Raw genomic sequence first — 11,766 nt, 5'->3', positions numbered from 1 at the left:
AGAGACAGAAAGATCTGACGAAATCACCCAGAATCCACGGGGTTAAAAGAGATCAGAAAGGCAATTAGAAAGTTCCAGACTCTTCGTATAAAAAAACAAAACAAATCAAAACCAGAGAGATGATGTTGTAGCTTTTTCAGAGAGATTGTGGGTGGCTCTTAAAAGAGCCGTTGTGTTTGGGATGTTTTTCAGTCCATTGTGCAGTTTTACTTGGAGCTGGTGTACTTGGTCACCGCCTTTGTCCCTTCCGACACGGCGTGCTTGGCCAGCTCCCCGGGCAGCAGCAGGCGCACGGCGGTCTGGATCTCCCGGGAGCTGATGGTGCTGCGCTTGTTGTAATGGGCCAGGCGGGAAGCCTCACCCGCGATGCGCCCGAAAATATCGTTCACAAACGAGTTCATGATGCTCATGGCCTTGGAGGAGATGCCGGTGTCGGGGTGAACCTGCTTCATCACTTTGTAGATGTAGATGGAGTAACTCTCCTTCCTCGACTTTCTCCGCCTCTTACCGCCCTTTGCTGATGGTTTACTCACAGTTTTCTTGGCGCCCTTCTTAGCAGCTGCTTTCTTCTTCTCCTCAACCATCTTCAGTTTCAATTTCAGACACAGAAATAAACCAAACCCCTTCCGAGTGCGGATTAAATAGACAATCCCACAGCTCTATGCTAATAAGGGATGGGGGAAAGTAAAGATTGTGATTGGGTGATTGGGAGTGATGTCACAATGGGTTAATATTGTAATACTATAATTGGTGTCCTTCACCATCCAATCACATTCAAACTTTGCAGCCAATCACAAACATTCGTACTGCAATCAGGAAGTATGTTTCACAAAGACTCTCTCCAGCTCCAGTTTACATTGAAAGAGTCGCTCGCTGTGTCAAGCTCTCTGGAAATGTTCTGCATGTTGTTGAAAGGACGCTTATTGATGATTCTGTGTCGTTGCTATTGCATGTGAGTGTGCAATTAATTCCATTTCTTTTATTCTCTGCTCCTGTGTTTGATTGCGTTCTGTCATTCAGCAGTTCTCAGTCTCTGGTGCTGTATGGATTTATTCCGTATTTATTTATTTCGAGATACAGCACTGAAACAGGCCCTTCGGCCCACCGAGTCTGTGCCGACCAACAATCACCCATTTGTACTAACCCTGCAGTAATCCCAACCAACACTAGGGGCAATTTACAATGACCAATTTACCTATCAACCTGCAAGTCTTTGGCGCTGGGAGGAAACCGGAGCACCCGGCGAAAACCCACGCGGTCACAGGGAGAACTTGCAAACTCCGCACAGGCAGTACCCAGAATCGAACCCAGGTCCCTGGAGCTGTGAGGTTGCAGTGCTAACCACCGCACCACTGTATCTTTCAGACTCTGGTACTGTGTTTGAGTATGACATCCATTCTGTATCTGTCAGTCTCTGTTGCTGTGTTTGAGTGTGAGGAGTTGAGGCGGAGTGTTGCGGCGAGGAAGATGGAAAAGAGCGTTGGTGCGATGACACAGACTTAGTTGACCCCAGTTTGCATTGGGATTGGGTCAGTGGTAGGTCCGTTGGGAAGGATTTCAGCTTGCATGTCATCATGCAGTCGTTGGAGGTTGGTGACGAATTTTTCCGGCAGCCAAATTTGAGGAAGACGTTCCATAATCCCTCCTGGTTGGTAGAGTCGAAGGCCTTTGTCAGGTCAGAGAAGACCAGGTAGAAAGGTTGCTGCTGCTCCCTACATTTTCTTGGCATTGTCTTGCTGTGAAGATCATGTCCACTGTGTCTCTTGATGGACAGAATCCACATTGTGATTCCAGTGGGAGATCTTCAGCCACGAGGAGGAGACAGTTGAGAAGGACTCTTGTGATGACCTTCCCTGTAGTGAACAGCTGGGATACCCCTCTGTCATTACCACAGTCGGTCTTGTCACCCTTTTTGGTGATGATCACAATGACAGCATCTCAGAGATCCCTGGCATGCTCTTGTCCTTCCAGCTGAGGGAAATGAGACCATGTATTTGTGTTAAGTGTTCTTCTCTGTCGTATTTTAGATTTTCAGAGGGAATTCCATCTCTGCCGGTGGCCTTCATTTTTTTTTTACCTGTTAGATTGCCTTTTCAATTTCTGTTGGGCTGGGATTGTGCTGACGTCATGGTGGGTAACATGCTGTGGAATGTGGCACTTGCATCAAGGACTGAGTTGCGATTGAGAAGATCTTCAAAGTGCTACTTCCAACGAGTGCTGACTGCCTCTCTGACCTTGATCAGTGTCACTCCATTCTTTACTCTCAGTAGGGTAGGTCCTTGGTAATTTGGGCCATAAATGGTCTTGATGGTGCTGAAGAATCCACACATGTCGTGGCTGTCAGCAAGTTGCTGTATTTCCTGCACTCTTTCAGCCCATCAGCTGTTCTTTAGTTTGTGTAAGCAGATCTACTCTACAGGACGAGTGGGAAACTATTGAAACTACATTGCCTGCAGTCCTGAAGCAAGGCCACTCCAACATCTGTCATCGGGCTGCAGTATGCTGACAATGCTTGCATATGCGCACACTCAGAGGCCAAGCTTCAAACCCTCATCGATGCATTCATGGAGGCGCATGAAAGAATTGGCTTGAAGAAAAACATCCGGAAAGCTAAGGTCCTCTGCCAGCCTGCTCCCCGACACTGCCCCCGACTATTAAGATCAACGGCGAATCACTGGACAATGTGGATCACTGCTCATACCTTGTGAACCTCCTGTCACCAAGGGCAGATATCGACAATGACACTCAGGATCGCTTCCAGAAGGCCATGTGGCCCATAAATCCTGCTCTGCCATTCAATAAGATCATGCCTGTTCTGATTTAGGCCTTAATTCCACTTTCCTGCCTGTGCCCATTGACCAATGACTCCCTTGTACATCAAAAAATCTGTCTATCACAGCCTTGAAGATATTCAATGACCCACCCTCCACAGTCCTCTGGAGAACAGAATTCCAAAGATGAGCAACCCTCTGACAGAAGAAATTCCTCCTCATCTCTTTCTTGAATGGGAGACCACTTATCTTGAAACTGTGGCCCATAATTCTACATTCCCCCACAAGGAGAAACATCTTCCCAGCATCTACCTGTCCAGCCCACTGAGAATCTTATAGGTTTCAATAAGATCACCTCTCAATCTTCTAAACTCCAGTGAGTAGAGGCCCAATCTGCTCAACTTATTCTCACAAGTCAACCCTTCATCCCAGGAATCAGCCTAGTGAACATTCTTTGAACTGATTCCAATACAAGTATATCCCTCCTAAAGTAAGGAGACCAAAACTGTATGGAGTACTTTAGTTGGGATGCCACTAATGCCCTGTACAGTTACAGCAAAACTTCCCTACTTTTATACTCCATTCCCCTTGCGAAAAATTCCAACATTCCATTTGCATTCCTAATTACTTGCTGTACCTTCATGCTAACTTTTCTGTAATTCATGTACCTGGCACCCAGATCCCTCAGTACAGCAGCATTCTGCAGTCTCTCTATGTAAGTACTATTCTGTTTTTCTATTCTTCCTGCCAAAGTAGACAATCTCACATTTTCCTATATTATACTCCATCTGCCAAACTTTTGCCCACTGACTTAACCTATCTATATCTCTTTGCAGACACTTTATGTTCTCCTCACGACTTTCTTTCCTACCTATCTTTGTACCACCCATAAATTTGGCAACAGTACACTCAGTGCCTTCATGCAATTATTAATATAGACCATAAATAGTTCAGGCACCAGCACTGATCCCTGTGACATTCCATTAGTTACAGTTTTCCAATCTGAAAATGCTCCATTTGTCCCCACTCTCTGTTTCCTGTGAGTTAGCCAATCTTATATCCATGTGTGTGTAGTTTTCAGTTTGTATCTATCAGTGTCTGGTACTCTATGTGAGTTTTGGACTCTTTCTTACTCTCTCACTGCTATTTTTTGTGTGTTAGGTTGCTTTAGATGACTCAGGCTGAAGTACTGTGAGTGAGTGCAGTAATCAACCTATATCTTTCAGCATCTGGCACTGAGCATGTGTTTCAGCATCACTATCTATCTGTCAGTATCTGGTACTCTGTGTGAGTGTGGGATTCATTATATAATCCTCCATCCCTGGGACTGATGGCAAGTCTGGATTTATTCTCCATAAAATGTCAGCACAGCAACAGGCCACTGATGTGGTAGGTTTTAAGCAGACAATATATTTGAGGTTTTGCTTAGTATTAAATATCTGTCACTGTGAACACAATAGTGAAAGATAATGTATCCTACAATCTGATACAGGATTGGTGTGCAAGTGTAATTCAGGCTGTACTAATCAATTTGATCAGTGCCATTCAGTCTGAGTGAGTATCTTGGATTTGCATGTAAAATGAGCTCAGTCTGGAATTGTACAGTATCTTCCATCTGACACTATGAGGTTTCAGGACTGGTATGTAATTTATAGCTCAGACTATACTGATCAAATTTATAATGTATCTTTTAGTTTCACAATCCGGATGAGTTTTAAACTGGAATCTGAGTTTGGATCTCAGGTTATACTATATTTCAGAATCTCTCAATCTGATTATGGACTTGAGTCTAATGTATATGTCTGGAAACATGATGGGAATTAATACTGATAATAAACTCAAAACCTGTGTAAATATTGGGCTGGTATTTAACTTGAATCTCAGAGTACATTATTGAGGTTAATTCTGTAACTTTGAAACAGGAACCACGTGTCAGTTCTCTGTGTGTTTAATTTGTAGCTGAGGTTGCTCTATTGTGGGATTGACACACTGATAATTTGATTGTGGGTGAGATGTTGGACTGGGATTTATGTATCTACCTGTCAGTGGTAATGAGTTGGGGTGACATAGAAACAACGTCTGTCTTTCCTGCTCTATTTGATTGATGGATTGAAAATGTGTCTCTGGAACTATTTCTGCTGTCTGAGACTGTGGAACTGATGACCTGTCTGTGTCTCTGCGCTCTGTGAGTGATAATGTACGTATTGTGTGTGAGAAGGATCTGGTGGCACTCTTCCTTGTAACTTGGGTGGAGGAAATAGCCCATTTATTCTGGTTCATTCAATCATTTGCCTGTTTGAACAAAAGTATGTTTGTAACTAAAATACAGGTGAGATCAAAGATATAGAGTTTTAATGAATTTAATCTCTCAAATAATAATCATTATGGATACCCGCAAAAGAACCACCGCAACACAAATATTGTCAGTGTTTCACTCCACTACAATAAGTTTCTTCCCATTCTGTCTCCATCCCCTTGTCCACACACAACCGGAGAATGGCCTCTCCACGCACTCCATGTTCCGAGACCAGTTTCAGATCCACTCCGCCTCCTACAAACAGCCCCCGCCTGCCCCTGAACTTGCCCCGGACTCGATGCTGATCTCTGAGTCTATCTGCGGACATGCTCCCAAAGCGATGTCCTGCTGGAAGGAGGCTGCTGTTTGCTCCCTTCCCCCGGGACCGGGATCTCTCCATTCGCGGCTGTTTTAAACCATCTTCTTCCGCTCACAGGCAGTGCTGGGGGAGGGGAGCGCAGGCCCAGATTTCTGCAGCACTTCAGCCAGAAACGTGGAAAACTTCCGGCACAGAATGAGTCCATTCGGCCCATCATGTCCGCGCCAGCGGAATGAGAGGGATATAGCCTGTTCCCACAGTTTGTTGTTATTGGACAGTGAAGTGTGGAAACAGAAGTGGACAGTCAGGATGTGGGGAGTTACACAAAGAGAATCTATTATAGGCACCAGGTGAGAAGTGTGAAGGACACATTTTAAACAGCGGCTGTTTGGTTTCATTTGAACGGTTAGACCATGGGAGCGGGAACAGGAAATCTGACCTGTGTAAAAGTCCCTGTTCCGTCAGTCAGTCCCGTTCATGGCCCAGTGGATTGTTTCTGGATGTTATTTAATTGTTGTAAAATGGCCAAAGCCCCTGGTATGCAGTAGCTGGGGGCTGCAGGACTGCAGTGGAATCAGACACTGACTCTGTTTGTGTTGCTGGCTTTCCTTTGTGATTGTTCACAATGATTATTCATTGAAAAATTGTTTTGGTCTCTCTTGTAACTTCCACCACATCTCTTCCTGAATTATAATTAATACTTTTTCTTTCTACAGGCAATACTTGAGGAAGCTGAATAAATGTAGTGATTCCTCGACACAAGGGGAAGTGCAGCCAGCTCCTCACACACAGTAAGTACAGTATCACTCACAGAGAGCAGAGACATCAGTTCCACAATCACCGACAGCAGAAGTAGTCAGAACACAAAAACACACAAAATAGGAGCAGGAGTAGATCATGTGGCCCGTGGAGCCTGCTCCGCCATTCAGTACCATCGTGGATGATCTTAGGCTTCAATTCCACTTTCCCGCCTGCTCGCCTTATCCCCTGATTCTCTGAGAGATCAAAAATCTGTCTATCGCAGCTTTACATGTATTCAATGATGGAGCATCCACAATCCTCTGGAGTAGAAAATTCCAAAGATTCACAACCCTTTGAGTGAAGTAATTTCTCCTCATCTCAGTCCTCAATGATCAGCCCCTTATCGTGGGACTGTGTCCCCATGTTTTAGATTGTCTGACCAGCAGAAACAATCTCTCAGTGTCTCCCCTGTCCAGCCCCTTTGGAATTTTGTATGTTTCAATGAGATCACCTCTCATTCTTCTAAACTGCAGAGTATAGGCCCAATTTACTCAGCCTCTCATCATAGGACAATTCCCTCATCCCAGGGACTAATTTAGTGAACATTTGCTGCACCGCCTCCAATGCACATATATCCTTTCTTAAGTGTGCAGACCAAAACTTCACACTGTATTCCAGATGTGGTCTCACCGAAATCCTGTACAATTGTAGCAAACTTCTTTATTCCTGTATTCTCATCCCCTCGCAATAAAGGCCAACACGCCATTTGCCTTCCTAATTGCTTGTTGTACCTGCATGCTAACTTTCTCTATTCCTTGTACAAGAAAACTGAAGTCTCTTTGAACACCAACAGTTACAAGTTTCACACCTTTTATCAAATATTCTACTTTTCTATTCTTATGACCAAAGTGAAGAACTTCACACTTCCCTACATTATACTCCATCTACCATCTTCTTGCCCACTCACTGAACTTGTCTATATCTCTTTGCAGCCTCTCTATGTCCTCCCACAGCTTCACTTTCCACCTACCTTTGTTTCATCAGCAAACTTAGATACATTACTCTCTGTCTCTTCATCTAAGTCATTAATTTAGATTGTAAATAGCTGAGACCCCAGCACTTATCCTTGCAACACTCCATTATTCACTGCCTGCCAATCTGTTTATACCCACTCTTTGCTTCCTGTCCATTAACCAATCCTCTATCCATGCTAATATATTACCCACAATTCCATGAGTCCCTTATCTTCTCTATTAACCTTTTATGTAGCACCTTATTGAATGCCTTTTGGAAATCCAGGAATATGACTAGTTTCCCTTTACCCTGCTAGTTACATCCTCAAAAAACTCTCATAAATTTGTCAAACAAGATTTCCCTTCAGGAAAATCATGTTGACTTGTTTGAATGCTTTTCTCAATGCATTGTTCAGACTTCCTGCATTTTCCCAAGGACTGATATTAGGCTAACTGGCCTGTAGTTCACAATTTTCTCTCTCCCTCCTTTCCTGAAAGGCAGTGTAACATTTGCCAACTTCCAATCTGATGGAAATTTTCTGACCCCCTCCCACACCCACTGCAATATTACAGGGAACGGGGGTGGGGAAAAACAGCCTGTCTGCCCCAGGCCAATCAAGGCCCTTAATTGGCCAATGAACAGCCACTTATGGGCCTCCTCTCTCTGCTGCAGGTATTTTATCCTCGGTTGGGTTGGGGGCGGGGAAGCAGTGTGGCAAAGGCACCAAGAACCCTGCCTGATAAAACCAGGCATCTTTCTTGCGGGCTGCGGGGGTGTCCTCCTGATTAGGCACCCTGTTCCCCATGGAGGGCCACCCTCAAAGCTCCAACCGCCCCCAATGGGCACCCCCGGACCCTGTACCTGACCCCCCATTGCCTCAGACTTAAAGGTAACATTATATATTCTATCAGAACAGACTGAATGACAAATAACATAGCACTCCACAAAACTATAGTGTTAGAGTGAAAGATATTGTCTCAGTTATTTATTGCAGCCTGAGCTACACATTATATGCCAATCTAAAATCACATACAGTTTCAGACTGAGATACAGTATTTATTCCATAAATGCAAACCGAACTATATGTTCCACAGGAGTTCATACTATTGAACAAGCCTGGGCTCTTTTCTCTAAGTGGTCACCTAATCGAAGCATTGCATAATATGAAGGGTTTCGTTAGGGTAGAGGTAGAGATGTTTCCCACTTGTGGTGGAGTCCAAAGCTGTCGATATGAAATAGTCAGTAATAAATTAAATAAATAACTCAGGGGAATCTTCTTTACCCTGCTTTGACAGCACTTGAGCTGCTGAACATTGTTACATTTAACATCAAGCTAAATGATTAAATGAGGCAGAAACAATTTGAGAGATTTGCTGATGGGATTAGATGAAGTAGGGTTGGAGTAACCTCATTGGAACTACCAGCACTTGGGCAGAAAAGCCTGTCTCTGTGCTGTAAATACTATGTAATTTTGTGTAGAGTGAATCCAGAATGACAAACTAACCCAGAGATTAATGGCTACTGAATGCATCCCACACACAGGCAGTACCAGAGACTGACAGATACTGAACAAAACCCACACTCACAGGCACTACCAGAGACTGACAGATGCTGAACAAAACTCACACTCACAGGAAGTACCAGAGACTGACAGATACTGAACAAAACCCACACTCACAGGCAGTACCAGAGACTGACAGATACTGAACATAACCTACACTCACAGGCAGTACCAGAGACTGACAGATACTGAACAAAACCCACACTCACAGGCAGTACCAGAGACTGACAGATACTGAACAAAACCCACACTCACAGGAAGTACCAGAGACTGACAGATACTGAACAAAACCCACACTCACAGGCAGTACCAGAGACTGACAGATACTGAACATAACCTACACTCACAGGCAGTGCCAGAGACTGACAGACATTGAACATAACCTACACTCACAGGCAGTACCAGAGACTGACAGATACTGAACATAACCTACACTCACAGGAAGTACCAGAGACTGACAGATACTGAATAAAACCCACACTCACACGAAGTACCAGAGACTGACAGATACTGAACAAAACCCACACTCACAGGCAGTACCAGAGACTGACAGATACTGAACATAACCTACACTCACAGGCAGTGCCAGAGACTGACAGACATTGAACATAACCTACACTCACAGGCAGTACCAGAGACTGACAGATACTGAACATAACCTACACTCACAGGAAGTACCAGAGACTGACAGATACTGAACAAAACCCACACTCACACTAAGTACCAGAGACTGACAGATACTGAACAAAACCCACACTCACACGAAGTACCAGAGACTGACAGATACTGAACAAAACCCACACTCACAGGCAGTGCCAGAGACTGACAGACATTGAACATAACCTACACTCACAGGCAGTACCAGAGACTGACAGATGATGAACAAAACCCACACTCACAGGCAGTACCAGAGACTGACAGATGATGAACAAAACTCACACTCACAGGAAGTACCAGAGACTGACAGATACTGAACAAAACCCACACTCACAGGCAGTACCAGAGACTGACAGATACTGAACAAAACCTACGCTCACAGGCAGTGCCAGAGACTGACAGACATTGAACATAACCTACACTCACAGGCAGTACCAGAAACTGAAAATATTGAACAAAAAGTACACATGCGGTCAGTACCTGACACTGACAGATACTGAACAAAATACACACTCACAGGCAGTACCAGAGACTGACAGATGTTATGTCCATCCCAAATTCACAACAGAAAAAATAACTGAGAGATCCAACAGAAATCCAACACTTACATATAATACCAGTGACTTAAAGGTACAGAATTAATCGCACTCTCAAATATAGTGCATGTGACTGGGATACAGAATGAGTCTATACTGACACATAATACCAGGCAATGACAGATACAGAATGAATCACACAGTCACATACAGCAACAGGGACATTTTGGCACAGTATGAATCTGACAGTCGTGTACAGAAACAGAGGCTGACTGATATCAAATGAAACCCACACACACATACAGTGACACTGAGAGCTATAACATATATGCCACATTCATATATAGTACCAGAGATTGACAGATACAGAATGAATTCCACACACACAAACAGTTCCAGAGCCTTATACATTCAGAGTGAATATGACACTTTGTACCAGAGACTGACCAATGCAGCATGAATCCCACACTCCCACTCAGTAATAGAGACTGACAGATAGCCACAAATAAAGAATGATTCTCATTCTCATGTACAGGACAACAGACTGATTTGCCACAATGGTGTCTCTAATCTTTGGGCAAACTCAGTGTAATAACAACTCATCTCCATTCCCAGTATTTCTAAATCCCACCTGTCCTCCATAATCTGAACAATTATTGCATGTCGTGTTGACTGTCTGATCTGTAAACTGCACTGGATCACAGGTTGCTGACATTTGCTAGCTGAAAGTGAGAACTGCAAAATAGAAGCAGAAATTGGCACAGCCTGTCAGGGTTAATAAACAGGTAATGTGAGGTAATAAACTTTGTAATAAACTCATATTGCTTCACATTTTTAAACTAAAAATAAAAGTAATCAATTCTTAATAAAAATGTTTACTACATTGATCTGATATTTGTAAATGTGCCCTGTTATATATTACACTACATTGAGCAGTATTTCTGTCTGATTTTTCAGGATACTATTTGCATTACTTCAAATAAAGAAAACATAACGACACAAAGAACTGAGCACAATGCTGAAAGTTTCACAGCAAACAGTCAAAAGGGAAAGAGATAACATATAGAAAGAAAAAAAGCAAAAATCCTGAAAACACTCAGCCAGTCCGGAAACAACTGTGGAGAAGAGAAGCTCGGGTTAATGGTCCAGTTCTGTGAACCTTCTATAGACCTGAAACATTGCTCCTCCCTTCCTCTCTCCACAGATACTGCTGGAACTGCTGAGTGTTTCCAGAATCTTCTGTTATTCAGATTTCTAGCGGCTGCAGTATTTCTCTTTTTGAAGAATAAAACAATCCCTGGGAGGGAATGAAAGTTTACATAAGAAATAAGAGCAGGAGTGGCCACTCTGCCCATCGAAATAGTTCCACCATTCAATAATATAACAGCTGTTCTCCTACCTCAACTCCATCTTACCACACTGGCACAGCCCCCTTGATTCCCTTAATATCCAAAAACCTATCGATTTCTCTTGAATATACACAATGATTGAGCATCCAGAGCTCTTTGGGATAGAGAATTCCAAAGATTCATAACCCTTTGACTGAAAAGAAAATCTCCTCTTCTCAGTCAAATATGACCAAGCCCTTTATACTGAGACTGTAACCCTTCATTCTAGATTGCCCAGCTAGAGGAAACATCCTCCCAGCATTTACCATGTCAAGCCACTGAGCATTTTATCTGCCACTGAGATTACCTCTCACTCTACTGAGTTCTGGGGAATAGAGGCCTAGTCTATTCAATCTCTTCTCATAGGACAATCCCCTCATCCTAGGAAGCAGCCTAGTGGCACGTCTCTGTACTCCCTCGAAGGAAAGTATATCCTTCCTTAGATAAGGGGACCAAAACTGCACAGCACTCCAAGTGTGATCT

General features: G+C 43.6%; 1 protein-coding gene across 1 annotated transcript; it reads right to left on the bottom strand.

Moving 5' to 3' along the window:
* Positions 1-206: 206 nt before the first annotated feature.
* LOC137363007 (histone H2B 1/2-like) lies at positions 207-6,924 on the bottom strand. The gene is made up of 2 exons (XM_068027126.1): positions 6,919-6,924; positions 207-575 (listed from the first exon to the last, which is right to left on the bottom strand). Exons 1-2 carry the CDS (start codon positions 6,922-6,924, stop codon positions 207-209), a joined length of 375 nt encoding a protein of 124 aa, XP_067883227.1.
* Between the last annotated feature and the right edge of the window lie 4,842 nt (positions 6,925-11,766).

Source organism: Heterodontus francisci, unplaced genomic scaffold (assembly GCF_036365525.1).
Source record: "Heterodontus francisci isolate sHetFra1 unplaced genomic scaffold, sHetFra1.hap1 HAP1_SCAFFOLD_51_2, whole genome shotgun sequence".
Classification (NCBI taxonomy): domain Eukaryota; kingdom Metazoa; phylum Chordata; class Chondrichthyes; order Heterodontiformes; family Heterodontidae; genus Heterodontus; species Heterodontus francisci.
This window is presented reverse-complemented; position numbering and strand designations above follow the sequence as displayed.